Raw genomic sequence first — 20,024 nt, 5'->3', positions numbered from 1 at the left:
AAAAAAAAACCCCAAGGTTAAAAAATATGGCAGGCTGAGTGAGGTGACTCATGTTTTTAATCATTGAATCTTTAATCATCGAATCTCCGATTTGAAGGCAGCCTGGTCAATATGTGAGTTTCAGGCTAGTCAGAGATATACGGAAATCTTGACTCAAAAATTTGGTAAATTCTGTACTTCTTACCTAGGTTTTCCCCACGATTCTATAGCCTGCCGCATCACCTTATCTTATGATCTTGTTTTCGGAATAGGTTACTTTCTTCTTTGGTTCCATCTCATCGGCAGCAGAAGACTCAGGCTCCAAATCCCTGTGGAGCTAAGAAAAGCTTTTCCTTCTCCAGGAACTGAATTAATTGTTTTGGAGACCGGGTAACTATGGAGCATATTAAAGAGTGAGACTTTTCTCCCCTTTACTGAAAAATGTTTTGTATTTTGTATTTTTTATATTTTAAAAATAGTGTGTGTGTGTGTGTGTGTGTGTGTGTGTGTGTGTGTGTGTGTGTGTGTGTGGCCTGGAGAGGCAGAAGAAACATCAGAGCCTCTGAGGCTGCAGGGAAGAGGCAATGGTGAGCTGACTGACGGGTGTTGATCTGGAAACTCAGTTTATATCCTCTAAGACAGAAAGCAAGGCCCTTAATCCACTGAGCCATCTCTCCCGGCTTGTTTTTTGATGCAGGATCTCATTATGCAGATCAGGCTGGCCTGGAACTTGTGGAGGATTGAAGGTGTGTGCCACCACATAACTTCTTTCTTCCTTTTCTAAGCTGAAGAACGATGGTTCGTGTGTGATGGGATACATTTGTTAAGGCAGGAGGATCAGAAGATCAAAGTCGTCTTTGGCTATATAGAGAGTTCCAGGCCAGCCTTGGCCACATTAGTCCTGTTAAAAACTACACCCAGAGACTAAGAGAGGTAGCCTATTCTGAAGGGAGGGCTCTGGATCCACTGATCCCTCCCTATACAGGGGCAAGCAGTGTTTCCATGAGCTTGGTTGCTTTCTAGATTAAAGAAATCATTGTTGTGTTCAAGTTCTACTTAGGCCCTTCTGACTTTTTCCAGGGCATCCCCCATCTTTGTATTTCATAGTTACTCAATCTCTCAGCCCCTTTGTTGCTTCCTCTGAAACAATGGGACCAGTTCCGATCTCTTTACTAAAGACTTGTACCTTCTAGTCTGCTGGAAATCTGTATATCAGAGGCATCTCGAGCTCAGCCCATTCAGGAGTGAATACATCTTCCCTGGAATGACATGCGCATGGCATAATCTGGATGCTTGTCCCAGCAACACCAACTGGTCAGGCATTCCTTAGTATGGCATTCCTACGGTCCCTTCCTAGTCTAGCTTTTATTTCCTACAGTTTTGTTTCAATCTATAGGGCTGTTGACTTTATTTAGGCCCTCCCTTCATTCCTTGACTGGGTTATTTCAAGATCTTTTTGCTCAAGTCCAACCCTGTATATGTGTAGACTTCTGTGCAGCACCCCCACTTTCCAATAAACAGTCTGAACTCTTGGAATGGTCAAATGCTTAAGCCCCTCACAGACTAAACAATCCCGAAAAGCTTTTGCACTTTACAATGTGTCTAGGATAAACAAGTGCTCGAAGAGTTATTATTCTCCTCATTACTATAGCTTGCGTCTGTCCTCGCTGTTCTTGTGTTCAAGTTGTTTACTTGGAGAATCCTCCAATTTCAGTACTCTGCCCCTCGGGTTTTACTATGCAAATCCTTCATGGCAAAATGTATGACGTGATTGATCGATTGTACCTCTGTTCTCTCTACTGGACTGTTAACTTCTTGAGAGCAAGAATTCTGAAACTTCAGTGGTCAACTGAAGCATTAAGGATAAACATCCCAGGCAGAAGGCCCCTGCCCCTCCCGGTTAGGGGGCGGGGCGAGACCTGGCTCGGGGTGGCAGCGGGGACTTTTTTCCTCGCCGTGGCGGCGGAGGCGCACGGCGTGGGGTAGCGGCAAGACGTCGTCGGAGGAAGGCTGAAAAAGCCCTAGGTGTTGCCGTTGCTAGTAGAAGTCGGACTTGTCGCCCGAGCTGTGCGTGTGCACAGGTTTCGGACGGAGCGGAGCTCGCTGCCGCGGTTGCGGAGCTTGCCCTGTGCTCGCCCCTGCCCACGTCGCGGTGATGGAGCCGGCCACCGCGCTGTCCCCAGGCCCGCGCCCGGCGCTGCCCCTTGGGGGCCCGGGCCCGCTGGGAGAGTTCCTGCCTCCCCCCGAGTGTCCGGTCTTCGAGCCCAGCTGGGAAGAGTTCGCGGACCCCTTCGCTTTCATCCACAAGATCCGGCCCATAGCCGAGCAGACTGGGATCTGTAAGGTGCGGCCGCCGCCGGTGAGTCAGCCAAGCACCCCGGATCCTGCTCGCGGCTGGGGGAGGGAGCGAGGACGCGCGGCCCGGGAGGCCGGAGGCGCGGGGGCGGGGAGAGGTCGTCCCGCGGGCCCAGTCAAGTTTGGGGCGGCTCGGAGGGTGGGAGATATAGCGGTGGGAGGAAGGCGCCCTGGGGGCTCGTCCCGGATGGGATGCGGGTCGTGAGGACAACCGGCTCTGGCAGGGCGGCCGGAGGGCCAAGTCCGTGCCGCTCCGGGGGTTGGTGCGCTGCACGATCCGGCAGCAGTGAGGACTGGAGTGGTGGCAGCCGCCGGGGTGGTCGCTGGGGAGTCCTCCCGAGCCCGGCTGAGACGCGGGCGGGGAGGCAGGGCTCTGGGCCCGCACGGCTCCGTGGCTGGTCCTCGCCTCCTCCTCGGGGTGCGGGGGTGTGTGATGGGTGGGGGTGGGGGACTTGCGAGTTGTCGTGTGAGGAGGAAAGTTTTCAATATGGCGGCGGGAGCCCCTGGTCCTTTGTGTGGTGGCGGCGTCGGCCCGGAGCTGCCCTCACCTGAGCGCCCCACCCTCCGGACCCGGGTCCCCCACCACCACCTGGTCCCTCGGCCTCCGGGAGTCCCGGGGGCGAGCTGGGGCAGGGGGCGGCCAGCGCCACTGGGGGCGGGGAGGAGCTGCGAGTCCGGTCTGGAGCGGCTGGCTGAGTGGTGGTGGGGGTGCAAGGGTGTGGGGGGGCACTTTGAGGATTGTGGGGGCAGGCCAGGAAGCGGAGGGCCCTGATGGCTTGCTCGTCCTGGCGGACTCTGCCACACAGACTTCGGGCCGGACCGCTTTGCTCCCGGGGGAGGCCTGGCTGGGGCTGAGGTGCAGAGGACGTGCTTGTAGGGGAGATGTCAGACGAGCCCTTGGGATTTCATCCCGGTCCCTAGCCTTCCCTACTCGGCCCTCCGGCGGTGGCTCTAGCGCCTCGAGCTTGGGGGGCTGTGAGGGGTGGGGTGTCCCCCGAAGACAGTCCTAACGGCTGTAACGTCCGCGGAGAGCCGGGCCCACTCCTTCCCTGTCCTCCCCCCTCACCCCCCCCCCGCAGCCGGAACTGGATGCGCTGCGACACCCCAGGTTTTTCGTCTACCTTTTGGGATGACCTGAGTCTGAGTTGGCCTAAACGACCGTTGGACCGGCCGGGACGGTTGGGAAGGTTTAACTGCCTTGCCTACCGTTTAAGAATTTTCTATCTTTCCCTGCTCTCTCACAAGTGGAAGAAGACCCTCCCCCCACCCTCGCCTTTTACCCCTTAAACTTGCTCTTTGTAATGGCATTTTGAGTTGCAGGATTGTGTACGTAGACGTTCTAGAAAAGCTGTTTGCGAGAGCTCCCTGAATAAGCCCTATCTTTCCACTACCCCCACGAAAGAAAAATTAAAACACAGACAACACATTTTAGTTGCTCTTGGACAACTTTGAGGACAGAAATGAAATGCCTTAGAAAATAACTGGCCAGGCCAGCTAGTATGGGGAAAATGTTGGGAAATAGATTCATTTCTTCTGGTGAAATGGACAGGGTCGATTGTTGTGGCTTAAAGGAAGGTTTCTGTTAGTGTAGAGGCCTGAAGAAGTTACACCCTTGCCTCATTAGATCTAAGGTTTTAATTCTAAAACATAGACCACGTTTCAAACATTGAGCGATTTAGCTTTATTATTTAGTGTATCAGGGAAGATGAATGTGACTAATTGCATGTTTGCATTAATGGAATTTTATCCAGAAATTAGGAAACTTGACTAAGTTATTAGAAACCAAAATATAAGAGGAGTTAGGTTCCTGTGAGTTGTCCTCCATGTTGGCATTGTGGCATACTAGGACTGGGGTGAGTCCTTTTTCTTACTGTCTTTGCCTTTTATAGGGCTATTTTCTTCGAAAAATAGAGTTGCTTTGGTTAGGTTTGGCTACTCATTTCCTCATCTGGGCTAGCAGCTTAATGGCAGTCTTTAGGATTTGTGCGTTTGTTTTGCTTTTTCCCAATGTCACACATGATGGCCACCATTTTGTATTGAGAATACTATATACCACAGCCTGAGAGGAAAGGGGTGAAGAGGAGGAAATAGTGTACACAGAACTAGTGCTGCTTTGGAACCCTCCTTTGTGTGGAGGGGACTTGCTTCCTCCTTTGTTTAACAAACTCCTATGCCAGAGTGGAAGAGTTTGCCAGTATTTGCTGTTGTTAGAACCACAAAAAAGAAAATCCAGAAGTTGTAGCTCTTGAACAGAGGGGTCCTGGAACAAAGGCTTCTTAAGAGACCGTAAACAGTCTTTGTTTGGGAAGTGTTTTGTGTTTGGAAAGCTGGAACAAGTGGTTTCATATAGTTGAAATGTGGCAACAAAATAAACCTTTAAAAAAATAAGAAATATTTTCCATGGTGTAGCACTTTATAATTCCTGTATCTCTAGATTTCTGTCCATTGAGTTTTGGGAACTCTAATGGCTAAATTTAAGTGATTTGGAGATTGTGGTATACTTTTAGTATGTAAGTGGTAGAATTATAACAGCCTTTCTATTTCCTTTTGTTCTTAGCTTTGTGTCTTTAATTAATGGTACTTAGATAGCTTTGGTCTATACCTGTTTAATAAGTGAGGGCCATAAGCTGCCTGGCTTGTGCAAGCTTAGGGTGTTTACATTATTTTGTGTATGAGTTAACAGAAATTTGTGGAAATCCAATAAAGTAACTGATAAAACGATAAGTCAAGACTACGTGCAGACCTCAGGTTTAAGGACAGTAACCAATCTTACTTCAAAGGCATGTAAGGGATAGCTAAGCTTATTTTCTGAAATTTTTACTTGTTTTTTATTTTCTTTAAAATGCACGTATTTCCTCTTTGAGTACATAAATGTTTAAGTACAAATGCTATTTTCACTGTGTAGTATTTTGCTGCTCAGTAGATATTTTTTGAATTTCTCCAGTGTGCTAGAAATGTGTGATAGTTTTGGTACCGTCATCGCCTTCAGAAACCTAACATGGCTGCAGTTAGGCAGAGTCCACAAGATTCTCCTTCAGTAATGACCAAAATCAAACACCAAATGGCACAATCAACCTTTAATTTTTAACTTCCTGTGGTTGTTTTGAATCTCCATCTCCATCTTTCTAGCCATTACATGTAAGACTGTTGTAGTGAAGTCAGCATCTTCGAGGGAACTTGTTAATTCCACTTGGAGAACAAGGAGGAACTTAAAAACACTTTGTACTAATTACCACAGTGCTTGAGGGGCAGGGGCGTGTCTCACTGTAGCTTTGGCCAAAGCCTTGAACTCACAGGTCTGCGGGGATTAAAGGTGTGTGGCACCACACCTGCGCGCGCCCCTCCTTCCCTCCCCCCCCCCTTTGTCAAGACAGTTTTCTCTGGCTATCCTGGAACCCTCTCTATAGACCTGGCTGGCCCTCCACCTCCCTAGTGCTGGGATTATAGGTGTGGCCACCACTGTTCTTCATTTCATTTTGGTTTTACATGTGTATGTGTACATTGGCACACAGGTACACAGGATGCACTGCAGTACATTTGTGGAGGTCAGAAGACAAGTTTGTAGAACTCTGGTCATTTGGGTTCTGGGATCAAATTCATGAACTTGCTTGTTTAATTTGGAGGGCAGTAAAAGTCAAGGATGTTTGGAATACAGGAGTGGGTAGGCAGAAGTTCACCAAAATGGTGACCTGCTTTTAGAGGGTTTAACATTATAGAGATATGCATGTGGACATATATAGTCAGTGTAGTTTATGTGCAATTATGGCATCGTTTCATAGACTTACCAACTTTTTTTTTCCGTTGTGATTGATTTTTACTTTGTTTGGCCTGTATGTATATATATGTGACCCTGGGCATGGCTGTTGTCCACAGAGGCCACAAGAAGGTATTGGACAGACCACCTGGAACTGAAGTTAGAGAGGGGTGTGATCTTGCTTTTTGGCATGGGACCAGTGCCCTTAGTTCTGGAAGCATCGTGTGGCCACTCATTGCTGTCTTAGTGGGCTCACATTCAGCTTTCTAGAAGGAATGTGAGGGCTTAGTGTGATGCACAACAGCCCGATCTACTCAGCAGTTCCAGGCCTGGCTGCTTAGTAAAAACCCACCTAGAAACAACAAAAGGAGGCTGGAGAGATGTTCCTGGGTGAGCATTTGCTGCTTTTCTGGGAGACTCAGGTTTGATTCCCAGTGCCCACAGCCGTCCATATCCAGTTCTACAAGATCTGTCGCTGCCTTCTGACCTCCCTAGGTAGAGGCACCCATGTGGTGTTCACATATGCATACAGACAAACACTTAACACACGTCTTAACTATTTAAGGGATGAAGAGTTGGTTCTATAATTAAGAGTTATTTACTGCGCACACAGGAGGACTGGAGTTCTAATTCAAATATCCAGACAGCCACATAACAAATTGGGTATGGTCTATATTCCCTGGTAATCCCAGCACTGAGTGGTGAGTAGACAGAGGACTGCTGGGCTTTCCCTGGCTTCCAGCCTAGTGCAGAGAGTGATAGAGGATTGCACTTGCTGCCCTCCTCTGGTGCATGCACTAACACACACACACATCACATACATGCAGCACATTCACACATGTGCACATATACTCTTCATACAAAAAACTTTAAAAATCACTTAAATCTTTTTTTTCCTGGACATGAGATTTTTTTTTTTTTTTTTTTAATAAAGCCATAACTACCAGGGTAGAATTGAAGTTTTAAGCTTCTGTCCGTGCCTGTGGTTGTGTGTGGGAGGAAGTGAGCAGGTGCTCACATGCTTCTGGCTGCTGTAGGTCAGAGGACAGCTCTCAGGAGTCGTCCTCAGTCCGCTCTGCTCTGGGCCAGGTGCGGTTTCTGCCAGGTGTGCTGCTGCCCAGCTAGCTGTGGGTCCCCGGGACCAACCTCAGGTTGTCAGGCTTGTGCAACAAGTGAAAAGTGTTTTCGTCCGGTGTGCCATCTCCCCATCACCATCCCCTAACTTCTTTGTTGAGTCAAGGTTTCTCTATATAGCCCTGGCTACTCTGGAACTCTCTGTAGCTCAGGCTGGCCTCGAACTCAGAGATCCACTTGCTTCCACCACCTGAGTGCTGGGATTAAAGGCATGGGCCAACATGCCCGGCTCTAACTTTTTTAAAAAGAAAAAAGTTACTAGTATAGAAAATAGTTGCTGTAGCTGTTTTTCTAGGTAAAGTGAGGTGCAACATTCCTGGAGGGAGGCCCAAGCTGACTGTAGAGAGCATGCAAGGTCTTTGTCTTGTTACAGGTACACAGGTAGCACTGCAGCCGGTCACAGTGAGCTCTCTAGTAGTTAATGAGTGGTCACTTCCCTAGTTAGTGTGGGTTATATTGCCAGGGTTCTGGCCAGTGCTTGGTTGCCTTGTTACAGTTTCCGGAACTTGTAAAGAAACTTGACCATTTTAAGAACAACTCTTAGCAGGTGTAGAGGTGTGGGTAGTGGGTGGTCGGATTTTCTGTCTGCCTTGTTCCATTGCTGGGATTGGTCGTATTTTATATCAACTAATTTGGAAGGGACTTTTGGTTAGGTTGATATTTGTATCAAGCTAGTCTGGAACTCCCAGAGCAGTCCAGGCTGGCCTCAAACTCAGTACTTTGCTTTGAGTTCTAGGATTACCAGAGTATATTAACATACTGGTCAAACACTCCTTTAATTTTAATATTTTTAATTTTAAAATAAAGCTGTTGCCAGTCATAATGATGATGCCTGCCTGTAAGCCCAGCATTTAAGGCTGAGGGAAGAGGGTAGAATGTTTGAGGCCAGCTGTTAACCTCTTAAAAATCTGTTTCTACCAAGAAAAATTTTTTAGGGATAAACATTATTTATCAAGTCTGTGTATGTTGTGTGTGTATTCTTAAAAGTCAGTTTATTATGTAGAGGGAAGTACTATTTTAAAAGCTGCCTGGAGTTTTTTTTTTTTTTTTTTTTTTTTTTTTTGGGGCTGGGGACCGAACCCAGGGCCTTGCGCTTGCAAGCGCTCTACCACTGAGCTAAATCCCCAACCAACCCCCCTGGAGTTTTTGAGTGCGTCTGTATTTGTGCATGCGAATGACTGAGTGCTCAGTTCACAGCATGTGCACCTGGAGGTGGGAAAATGGCCCTGAGTGTGTGTCCATGCTTCTTGTGGGAGACAGTCTGTTGTTCTCCTGTGTATGCCAGGCTACCTAGTCTTCATACTCCTGTCTCCTTGCCCTCTTCCCATAGAAGCACTGGCATTAGGAATGCTGTTTCCACGTATTTGACTTTCCGTGTGTTCCGAGGATTCGAGTTTAGATCTCCATGTTTGTGCAGCAAGCTCTTTTACCCACTGAGCCATCTTCCCAGGCAGCCCTAGAATTTTTTAATCTGATTGCATCATGACCTTGGGTAAAGTCTGTTTACCCCAGTGTGTATACCTTCTCATCCGGCTCTAAAGGGATCTGACACTGACCCAGGGCCACTGTCTAGATTAATTAATGGATTGCAGGAGCTTAAATCTTCAAGTTTTTCTTTCTTTTATCCCCCTTTCACATTGCTAAGAAGATCCGGGAACAGATGTAGCAAGACAAAGGTCTGGGTCAAATACACATCCCTCATTTTCCTACAGAGAAGAGTTGATTTTAGTGAAACTTGGAAAGGCAAAAAGCCCAACGTCAAAGCTAGAATAAGAACTAGGCATGGTGATACATTCCAGTCTGCATTAGTTTAGAGGCAGTTAAAGGCCAGCTTGGGTTACTCATTCTAGGTTACTGTTTGTTCTAGGTTAGTTTTGGAAATATAGCAAGCCTTCCCGGTCTCATTTCTAACCCCAACCTTAGAATATACCTGGATGTGATAGGTTATTCCCAGTATTCAGGAGGCAGAGACAGAATCATGAGTTCAAGGCCAACCCAAGATACACAGTGAAACCTCTATTAAAATATCCAAACTAGGGCTAGGTGGTGGTGGCACACATCTTTAATTCTAGCACTTGGGAGGCAGAGGCAGGCAGATCTGAATTTGAGGCCTGCTTGGTTTACATAGTGAGTTCCAGGACAGCCTGGGCTCTGTTATACAAGAAACCCCTCCTTGAAACAAATTGCAACAAAACCCCCAAAACTAGTCAGCGCCGGAGTGTGGAAGGTCAGCTGAAGGGCAGCCATGGGGAAGTCAGCTTTCATGCTGGGGTGAGACTTTTCAGTGATGGCTGTTTTGGTGTTGTCTATACTCCTCTAAGTGTCCAATAAATTCACTGAAATAAAAAAACCAGAGGACCCCCCCCCCTTGAGTCTAACAAATAGAATTTTACTGTTTATTTAAGAGGGCTTCACATAACCCAAGGTGTCCATGACCTCCCCACCTCCCAGGTATTGGATTCTAGCTATGCATTGTCACATGGCTCGCCTGTGTGTGTGTGTGTGTGTGTGTGGACTGCCTGATGCCTAAAGTGATCAGAAAAGGGCATTGTATCCCCTGGGACTAGGGTTAAAAATTGATAGGAGTGGCTTTGTGGGTGCAGTGAATTGAACCTGGTCTTTTGGAAGAACAGCAAGTGCTCTTAACTACTGGACCATCTTTCCAACCCCTATTTGTTTTTATTTTTATTTATTTATTTATTTATTTATTTTTTGGTTCTTTTTTTCGGAGCTGGGGACCGAACCCAGGGCCTTGCGCTTCCTAGGCAAGCGCTCTATACCACTGAGCTAAATCCCCAACCCCTTGTTTTTATTTTTTAAAGATTTGTGTGTACTTGTTTCTGTGTGAGTGTATGTGCGTGTATATGTGGGGATTCGTGTACTTGTGCATCTGTAAAGGCCGGAAGAGGACATCAGACTTTAGAACTTGGGATAACAGTGTTGGTGGATGCTCTGCTTGACTTGCCAGTTCTGGGATTTTGCAGCAAGTGCTTTAAGTGCTGAGCCATGTGCTCTAGCACCTTCTTTATTCTTGAGACAGGGTCTTATTGCATAGTTCAGGCTGACATCTTGGTTGATTCAAATGTAGGTTTTCTCGGTACCCGAATCTTTAATTTGAAGCCTGCCAGGTCTATAACTAAAAAATCTTTTTTGTATGTGTGTGCACCCATATAGTAACAGCAATTGAACCTAGGCCTCATGCACGCCAGGCAAGCATTGAGCCAGTGAGCTACAGCCCCAGCAGATCTCCCGCCACTTTTTGTGTGTCTTAAATAATAGAGAATTTTCAATGTGGGACTAGAATTAATAATCATAAAACTGAGAACTGTGCGTCTGGAGGGCTATGGATCTTACACTGTTCTGGGAAAGAACCTGATTGGTCTCCTAACTGCCTATGACTCCAGCTCCAGGAGTCCAACCCCTCAGACCTCCAAGGACACGATGGGAAGCCCCAAGCATGACCAGAGCCTTAGGATTCTGTAATGGCTTACATTATTTCTTAGGAGGATTTAGAGTTTATATTTTACCTCAGGTGGATCTATGCACCTTACACTTGTTTTTTACTACTATACTTTTGTGTATGTGTGTATTAGTCTTAAGTCAAGCAACTTAATAATGGTGCTTTCTAGATGTATTTAAGTACTGTCAGCTGGAGTGATGGCTCGCTCATTTAATAAAATGCTTGTCTCTGTGAAATATGAGAGCCTGAGTTTGAGACCAAGAAATATATAAAGCCTGGCTAGCCCATTCAGGTGATACCGTTGCTGGGCAAGCAGAGAAGACAGGAAGATGCTTGGAACTCACTGGCCTGCCCAGCTAGCCTAATTGTTCAGCTTTAGGTCAGCCAGAGACTCTTGTTTTAAAGGAGTTGAATGTCCTCTCTGACCTCATATACTCCTCAAACACGTGTGCACCTGCATACATATACACATACTCAGAAAGATACTCCGATGATGGTATTCAGGGCCTGCTATTAATGTATTACTTTGTATATTTGTATGATGTGTATGTGGGTGCATGTACCATGGCAAGCATGTGGGGGTCAGAGGGCAACTTTGTCAAGTTGGCTCTCTCTTTCCACCTTTATATGGGTTCTAAGGATTGGTTTGTGTGACAAAAACTTAACCGCTGACCCACCACTATAGCCCATGTACTAAGTTAGTTCTAAGTCTTCAAATGTTAGGCATTTTGGTTGGTACTGTAGTTTGGCTAGGTTCTTTTCTTAGCTGTGTTGTCCATGTGGTCATCCTAGGACGATCTGTTCATTCCTTTTAGTTTTTGTCATATTGACTTGGGCCAAGTTGGAATGTCCAGAGAACTGGTCTAAACCTAGTGTGTTTTTTAAGCACTTACTTGGAGCTATTGTTTTTTGAGGTGGGTTCTCTGTATACCTTGGCTGTCCTTGAACTCACTTTGTAGACTAGGCTGTCCTTGAACTTGAACTCACAGATTTTCCTGCCTCTGCTTCCTTGCTACCACACTTGGCTGGAGCTCCTTTTTTTTTTTTTTTTTTTTTTAAAGCATATATAATTTAAATATTACATCATTTCCCCTTTTCTTTCCTTTCCCTAACCCCCTCCACATACCTTCCCCTCAAGTTCATGGCTTTTTTCTTTTACATACATACATTCCTAACTACATAAAGGCAGCTTGTTTAATCCATGCATATGATTATGAGTTCAGGGCTGACCTTAGTATTGGATAACCAGTAGGACTTTCTTGTTGAGACTTTCCTAGTCATCTCTAGTTCTTTGTCTAGGGTTCAAGTCCACATGAAATTTTCCTTCTATGATAGCCTGTCTATTGGTGTCATCCTTGTTCTGATCCTGTTTAGGCAACCATGTTGATGAATGTTTATGGGTGTAGCTTCTCTGGCATTTCTAAGGGAAGCTCTCATATCAAACTTCCTATTCTTCTAGCTCTTAAGAGGTTTCCCACTTCCTCTTAACGATTCCTGAAGCCTTTGTTCAGCAGTTGTGTTGTGTATGTATCAGTTGGGGCTGGGCACCACACTTGTCCCCTGAGTTTTGATAGGTTATAGTTTTCTGTAGTGATCTCTGTTGTTTCTTTGAGAGATGAGACCTACACTGACCTTTTTATGAGTGTCCTGCGTGACACTGACATGTGTCCTGTAGGCTGCAGTGGCGAACAGATCCCTGTTGCACCTACATAGTTACACGGATCTTCAGGCAGTGTCTCGTTTTCTGTACGGCAGTTACACCAGCTCATCATTTGGAGCTGTTTAAACAGATGCAACTTCTCGTCTTTGCCAGGCTAATGTGCAGGTAAAGACAAAGCAAGTTCTCTTCTTCACATCTGTGTGTGTGAGGCAGGGAGGAGAGCGGAGGATGAAAGAGGGATTTGTGAAGTCTAACCTCTGCTTTGTAAGATTCAAAGTAGTTAGACTCTTCCTTGAGGTACTCATCCAATAGTATGATGCATTTCGGACAAATTGAAAATAGTCACCAGATCTTCCAGTGGGAGGATAGATTCAGGAATTTGTGTAGAGATTGGGCTTTGATTCTTTTTTTTTTTTATTTTTTAAAAGATTTATTCATTTATTATACATAAGTACACTGTAGCTATCTTCAGACACACCAGAAGAGGGGATCAGATCTCTTTACAGATGGTTGTGAGCCACCATGTGGTTGCTGGGAATTGAACTCAGGACCTCTGGAAGAGCAGTCGGTGCTCCTGACTGCTGAGCCATCTCTCCAGCCCTGATTCTTTTTTTTAAAATTATATTTCAATTCTGTTCATACTCTTAGTTCTTTCATTGTTAGTCTTATGTCTTTTCTGTTTATAAAATGTCTTTGCTATAAATAATGGGTTCATAGATTTTTATTTTTTTGGTCTTGCTTTTTTTTTTTTAAAGAAAACAGTGTTTAGGATTTGATTTTGGATTCTAAAACTTGGTGTGTGTGGTTTGTGTGTGCATGCACAAACCACACACACACATGCACAGGACATCACTAGGAATCTAGTAAATGAAAACTTTAAGAGAAAAATTTTAACAAATGGTATGCACTCATTGATAAGTGGCTATTAGCCCAAATGCTTGAATTACCTAGATGCACAGAACACATGAAACTCAAGAAGGATGACCAAAATGCGAATGCTTCACTCCTTCTTTAAAAGGGGAACAAGAATACCTTTGGCAGGGAATAGGGAGGCAAAGTTTAGAACAGAGGCAGAAGGAACACCCATTCAGAGCCTGCCCCACATGTGGCCCATAAATATACAGCCATCCAATTAGACAAGATGGATGAAGCAAAGAAGTACAGGCTGACAGGAACCGGATGTAGATCTCTCCTGAGAGACACAGCCAGAATACAGCAAATACATAGGCGAATGCCAGCAGCAAACCACTGAACTGAGAACGGGACCCCCGTTGAAGGAATCAGAGAAAGGACTGGAAGAGCTTGAAGGGGCTCGAGACCCCATATGAACAACAATGCCAAGCAACCAGAGCTCCCAGGGACTAAGCCACTACCTAAAGACTATACATGGACTGACCCTGGGCTCCAACCTCAAAGGTAGCAATGAATAGCCTAGTAAGAGCACCCGTGGAAGGGGAAGCCCTGGGTCCTGCCAAGACTGAGCCCCCAGTGAACATGATTGTTGGGAGGAGGGCAGTAATGGGGGGAGGATGGGGAGGGGAACACCCATCAAGAAGGGAGGGGGAGGGGTTAGGGGGATGTTGGCCCGGGAAACTGGAAGGGGAATAACAATCGAAATGTAAATAAGAAATACCCAATTTGGGGTTGGGGATTTAGCTCAGTGGTAGAGTGCTTGCCTAGGAAGCGCAAGGCCCTGGGTTCAATCCCCAGCTCCGAAAAAAAGAACCAAGAAAAAAAAAAAAAAAGAAATACCCAATTTAATAAAGATGGGGGAAAAAAGCGAGAAAAAGTTTAGTAGAATAAAAATTTCATGGCTTCTGGTGGCACTTTCATTATTGCTACGTTGTTATCCTGGACCTGGACTATTTTCAGTGTTTTCTTTGCTTATAAAAGAAGAACAATGCTGACCCATCTTTACACACTGAAGTTGGAGAGAGATACTGTATGGTGGAGCTAGGATTTGAACCTAGACAATGAAGTAGACAATTAGTGACCATTTATTAAGAATGAAGAAAGACACAGGATCTTATTGTGAAGCCAGCCGCCTGGTCAGAAACTCACTAATCCAGGCTGGCCTGAAGCTCTGAAGGTCAGCACGCTGCTTTCTGCCGTAGGAGCATTCCATGGTGCCAAGTGACTTTTTCTTTGCTTTTTTTTTTGGTTCCTTTTTTTTCGGAACCCAGGGCCTTGCGCTTCCTAGGCAAGCGCTCTACCACTGAGCTAAATCCCCAACCCCTGACTTTTTCTTTTTTTAAAGACTAATTTATCTTTTTAGTTTTTCAAGACTTTTTCTGTGTATCCCTGGCTGACTTGAAACTCACTCTGTAGACCAGGTTGGCTTTGAACTCCAATCCTCCGATTCTCTACTGCCACGAGTTCTGTGCTTAAAGGGGCATGTTACCAAAACTAATTTTTATAGCCCAGGCTGGCTTCAAACTCAGTTACCTCATGCAGGAATATTAATGCCATTGTGTACAGCTCTTTGACAGGCTTAATGAATGTAGCTTTTCTCTTCTGGTCACTAAAATATAAATATGTGGAAGTTGTAAGCTACAGATACACAACATTAGGGCCTCATTTTAAGGGAGCCCGGCTGTCCTGAACTCTAGCAGAGAGTGACTTGGGATTCCTGATTCTAATCTAGCTGCTAATGTACAAGTGTTAGAACAAAACAAAGAAGCACTCCAAGAAAGCAGGAGATTGTCAGTTAGATTCCATCCCTCCTAGGCATGGGTTTGTGTGTCCCTGTGTTCAGGGTGCATGTGGTCAGCAGCAGCTTTGGGAATTGGTCCTCCTTCCACCTGAGGTCACCTCAGCTCGTCAGGCTTGACAGCAAGTGCCTTTATCCTTTGACACCAAACAGGCATTTAAATGATGGCCAGTTCATCTGACTGCAGGCTTTTCATATTTTAGGCTAGTAAAAGTTATTTTGGAATGTAGCAGTAAATGAAAGAAGCGAGTCAATTGACTGACAGCAGCGACATCCTTTACCAGTGTGGTGGAAGAAGGAAGCTGTCGTGGGAGGGCAGGGAGGGGCCCACTTAGATCTTTAATTGGGCGTGCTCATTACATCCTTTTCACAGGGGAACCTAGAAACTGAGTCAGGAGGAGGATGGGGAGTCTCTGAGCTGTGTATGACCAGGAAACTTGTCTCAGAAAACAAGAACAGAAAACTAAACAGCAAGAGAAACCCTGAAGCCAGTGCCTTAGTATGTTTGTGCTGCTATAACAAAATATTTGATAAGGATACATTATAAGTGATACTACAAATTCTTTTTAAATTGTCAAAGTGGGCAAGTGTAGATTAGGCTCTTTTCTGAGTTTCATGTCTTACAAGGGCAAGCTAGGTCTCTATACTCCAGTATAGAGTATAAATGTACAGAGTAGTAAATGGAGACCTAGACTCCTGAACCACAGGTTTCTAAATCCACAAACAGGCTCCAACATCGTGATTTAAACCACTCTCAAACACCCCACCTCTTAATATTATCACACTGGTATTTAGTTTCAGTGCAAGAATGCCCAGAGGGGCACAGACACTGAAACTCCAGCAGTTGGGGTTGTCCTGAGGAGCTGGGTGTTATGGCTCTGTTTACAAATACTTACCTGATTTATGGTTTAAGCCATGGGTGGTGGTACAGACCTATAATCCCAGCACTCTGGGAAGTAAGGCTGGATATTTACAAATTTGAGGCCAGTTGGTGCTAGGACCCTTTGACCATTAGGAGATCTAGCTTCCTAAATTCAGGTTTTGATAAGTCTTATCACTGCCAGTGAAATGAGCCAATTCAAGCCAGATTAAAATACATACAGTGCAGGTTTATTGGGAAGCTGCTCTCAGGCCAATTGGCTGGCCCAAGGGAGAGAGAGGAGAGGGAAAAGAATGAGAGAAATAGCCCATGCAGGGCGGGGGGAGGGGGGAAAGGAGAAAGCAGGGATCCTGGCTAGGAAGTTTGCGGTTGGGGGCAGGGTATGCCAGGTAGGGACTGAAGGATGCTGGGAGAACCTGGGGGCCAGGTCTGCTTTGATATGTAAAATATGTACCTTAGCCCCTTGTCCTGGTGGTGTGAAACCAAACAGGTTTAAATTCAGGGCTATTTGGGATCATCCGGGTTTATCTAATTGTTAACGTTAACAATCCATCCTTAACGTTAACACTGTCATAATTGTAGCAGGGCTAAATATCTCTACTTTTTGGAAGGAAGGAACACACTTTTTCTTTTTTTAAGATTCATTTATTTTTATTTCATGTGCATTGATTTGTGTTGTGCCTGTACGTGTCTGTGTGCGGTGTCCGTGGGATCCCCTGGAACCGAGGTTGGACAGTTGTAAGGTGATGAGGCCACCTGGTGCTGGGTGTCCTGGAAGAGCAGTCAGTCTCCTGACGCGGACTCTCTCTCCAGCCCCACTGTCTTTTTTTAAATTAGTTAATCTTTTTTGTTTTTCAAGACAGGGTTTCTCTGCTTAGCCTTGGCTGTCCTGAGACTCACTCTACAGACTAGGATGGCTTGGAACATAGAGATTCCCCCTGCCTCTGCCATCCAAGTTCTGGGATTAAAGGAGCTCACCACCACCACTGCCCAGCTTGGTTTGTACTTTTGAGTCTCGCTATATATGTAGCCTTGGCTGGCCTGGAAGTCCCTATGCAGGCCATTCTGACCTTGAGCTCATAGGCTAGACTTTCTCTGCTTCTTTAGTGCTGGGATTAAAGGCATCAATTAATTGAAAAAAATTTTTTTGATAGCTTCTTATTCTGAAGCTCAGGCTGGACAGGTACTTGCTTTGTAACTGTAGGCTGGCTTTGAACTTCTTTGAGCTGACACATTTTGTCTCTCACCTTTCTGAATGCTTAGATTACAGGTATGAGCTACCAGACCTGATTTACCTAACTTGTTTTTGTTGGATGTGTGTGTGTGTGTGTGTGTGTGTGTGTGTGTGTGTGTGTGATGCATGATGCATGATGCATGATGTGTATGTAGGCACTTATGTCACTGTCCTTCTGTGGAGGTCAGAGGACTAGAGGACTACTTGGGGGAGTCTGTTCTTTCCACTTATATTGGGTTCTAGAGATTGAACTCAGGTCATCTAGTTTGCAAAGTAAGTTTTATATGCTGAGCCATTTTACTGGCCCCTGGTTCATTTCTTTAAAGTAATTTATTTCTTTATGTGCATTGGTGTCTCGACAGCATGTGTGTCTGTGTAAAGGTCCCCTGGAGCTGGAGTTACAGAGAGCTGTCATGGGTGCTGGCAATTGAACTCAGGTCCTCTGGAAGATCAGCCAGTGCTCTTAACCACTGAGCCCTTTCTCAGCCTCTGGTTTATTTTTTACTCCTTATGTATTTTATATATTGTTTTAGTTTTTCCACACAGGGTTTTTCTGTGTAGCTCTGGTTGTCCTGGAACTGGTTCTGTAGATCCTGTTTTGACTACCAAACGGTAGGATTAAAAATGTGCCACCTTTTTAAAAAATTCCTGTACACAAAGTTGTTCTCCTTAAGGCAGAGTTCAAGGGGTCAGCATTGGACGGGAGGAAGACAGGATTTTATAAAGCTCAGGGGTAAGGGTGTCCGAATGGGGGATTTGGCAGGCAAACAGGTTACAGGAGCAGACATCAGTGTAACAAGTTAGTTCTCACACCTCTGAACAAAGACATTGGCACAGTAGGCATAACAAGGCGGTCATACAAGGTGGTCGCAGAACCTGTGAAACAAAGAAAGGGTTTCAAGATAGTTACGAACAGCTGTTTGAAACAAAGGCATGATGGCTGTTCTTGGAACAGGCAGTAGTTAAGGCTACATACAGGTGGGGATAGCCCAATCCTTGAGAAACAGGTTTAACCATAAACAGGTATTAGCCTAGTTTGTCTTTAAGATGGCTTTTAACTTTGAAATGGAGGCAGGCTGCTTCTTCAGTCAAAGAACAACTATTAGGAGTCAGTGTTGACATGGGTTTCTCTCTTTTCTCTGCAGTGTATTCCAGGGTGGCTCACCTGACAATGGGGCAAAATTCCCCTCTCCTCCCTTCTCTCTGCAGGGATGCTGAGGTCACAAATATGCACCAGCTCCTCCAGCTTTGAGTGGGCTCCTTGGATTGTGTTTATGTCCTTAGGTTTGCATAGCGTGCACGGTTACCATCTCCCCTAAATGTTCTTTGAAATGTGAATAAGGATGTCTGTCACCAAGCCTTGCAATTTGAGTTCAATTCCCAGAACCCAAACAATGGAAGGAGAGAATGAAATCCTGCCGATCATTCCCTGAGTGGTCAGGAAAAACAGGCTGGCGCCTCACTGTATGTAATCCTCGCACTCTAGAGGCCAAGGGATGAGCACTGTGAGTTCAGGCTCAGCCTGGGCTTAGTATTGAGACTCAAAGCAAAGCAGGGAAGTTGGCTTTCCTGGGCTTACGCTATTATTAATTTGTACATTGTATTTTGCACTGCTGAAGATTGAACTCAAGGTCTCTTGAATGCATGGTAAGCTACATTCTCCCATATTTGAATTACTTTTTTATTTTTATTTTTTGGAAACAGTGCTCAAATTGGCCTTGAAGTGTTGGGATTATGGGCATGTGCCACTCTTCCTAGTTTTCATTTTTTTCTCCTTTTTTCCTTTATTAACTTGAGTATTTCTTATTTACATTTCGAATGTTATTCCCTTTCCCGGTTTCCCGGCCAACATCTCCCTAACCCCTCCCCCTCCCTTCTATATGGGTGTTTTCCTCCCCATCCTCCCCCCATTACCACCCCCCCCACCAACAATCCCGTTCACTGGGGGTTCAGTCTTGGCAGGACCAAGGGCTTCCCCTTCCACTAGTGCTCTTACTAGGATATTCATTGCTACCTATGAGGTCAGAGTCCAGGGTCAGTCCATGTATAGTCTTTGGGTAGTGGCTTAGTCCCTGGAGTTTTAATTTTTTTTTTAAAAATAGCTTTATTTTGTTTTGAGTGTTTTGCTTGTGGTTGTCTGTGCACTATAATAAGCATACCCGTTGTCCACCGAGTTCAGAAAAGGGAGTCCTATTTCCTGGAACTGGAACTGCATATGGTTGTAAGCTACCCTGTGAGTGGTGGGAACAGAACTTTGGTCCTCTGCTCTTAGCCACCAAGTCTTTCCTTCCAGCCTCCTAAGTTCTAATTGGAGTAAAGCTTTTGTCTCTTGGAATTTATTTTGCGAAAGAGAACTTACCTGTAGCCTAGGCTATCTATCCTTTTGCCTTGGGCTTTTAATTGTTGGACTAACAGTACTACCACACCAAGGTGGGATGATGATGAAGATAGTGTTATACTAATTATTATTATTATTATTATTATTATTATTAGTGTGTGTGTGCACATTCTCACATTACTTGTCCTGGGGCACTGACATTGTGTCAGTGTTGATCAGAAACAACTTGGTTTTCTCTTTCCACTGTAAGATTTCAGATATTCAGGCTTTAATAGCAAGAACTTTTATGTGCCCAACCATCTCACTGGCTCTGGAATTTATCTTCCTCCTGAGACAAGGTTTCACTATATAACTCTGTAGCTCACTCTGTAGACCTCACTGGCCTCCAACTCCACTTGTCTCTACCTCCCAAGTGCAGAGATTGGTGTTCACCACCACACTTGACTGGGATTTGTTAGTTACTTCTTTATTCAGTTACACTTTATTCAGTCCTGGCATCAGACTGGCGAGTCCTGCTGTG

General features: G+C 45.3%; 1 protein-coding gene across 1 annotated transcript in view; it reads left to right on the top strand.

Annotated features, from left to right (window-relative positions):
* The first annotated feature begins 2,046 nt into the window (after positions 1-2,046).
* The window catches only part of Kdm5b (lysine demethylase 5B), a 71,814-nt gene continuing 53,836 nt past the window's right edge, over positions 2,047-20,024 (top strand). The window contains exon 1 of the mRNA XM_032915717.1: positions 2,047-2,338. Within this exon, the coding sequence (XP_032771608.1) occupies positions 2,135-2,338 (204 nt within the window). The 5' untranslated portion in view covers positions 2,047-2,134. The remainder of the gene's footprint in view (positions 2,339-20,024) is intronic.

The sequence above is a fragment of the Rattus rattus genome, chromosome 10 (assembly GCF_011064425.1).
Source record: "Rattus rattus isolate New Zealand chromosome 10, Rrattus_CSIRO_v1, whole genome shotgun sequence".
Classification (NCBI taxonomy): domain Eukaryota; kingdom Metazoa; phylum Chordata; class Mammalia; order Rodentia; family Muridae; genus Rattus; species Rattus rattus.
The sequence above is the reverse complement of the archived record's forward strand: the minus strand, read 5'-3'. Positions and strand labels throughout refer to the sequence as shown.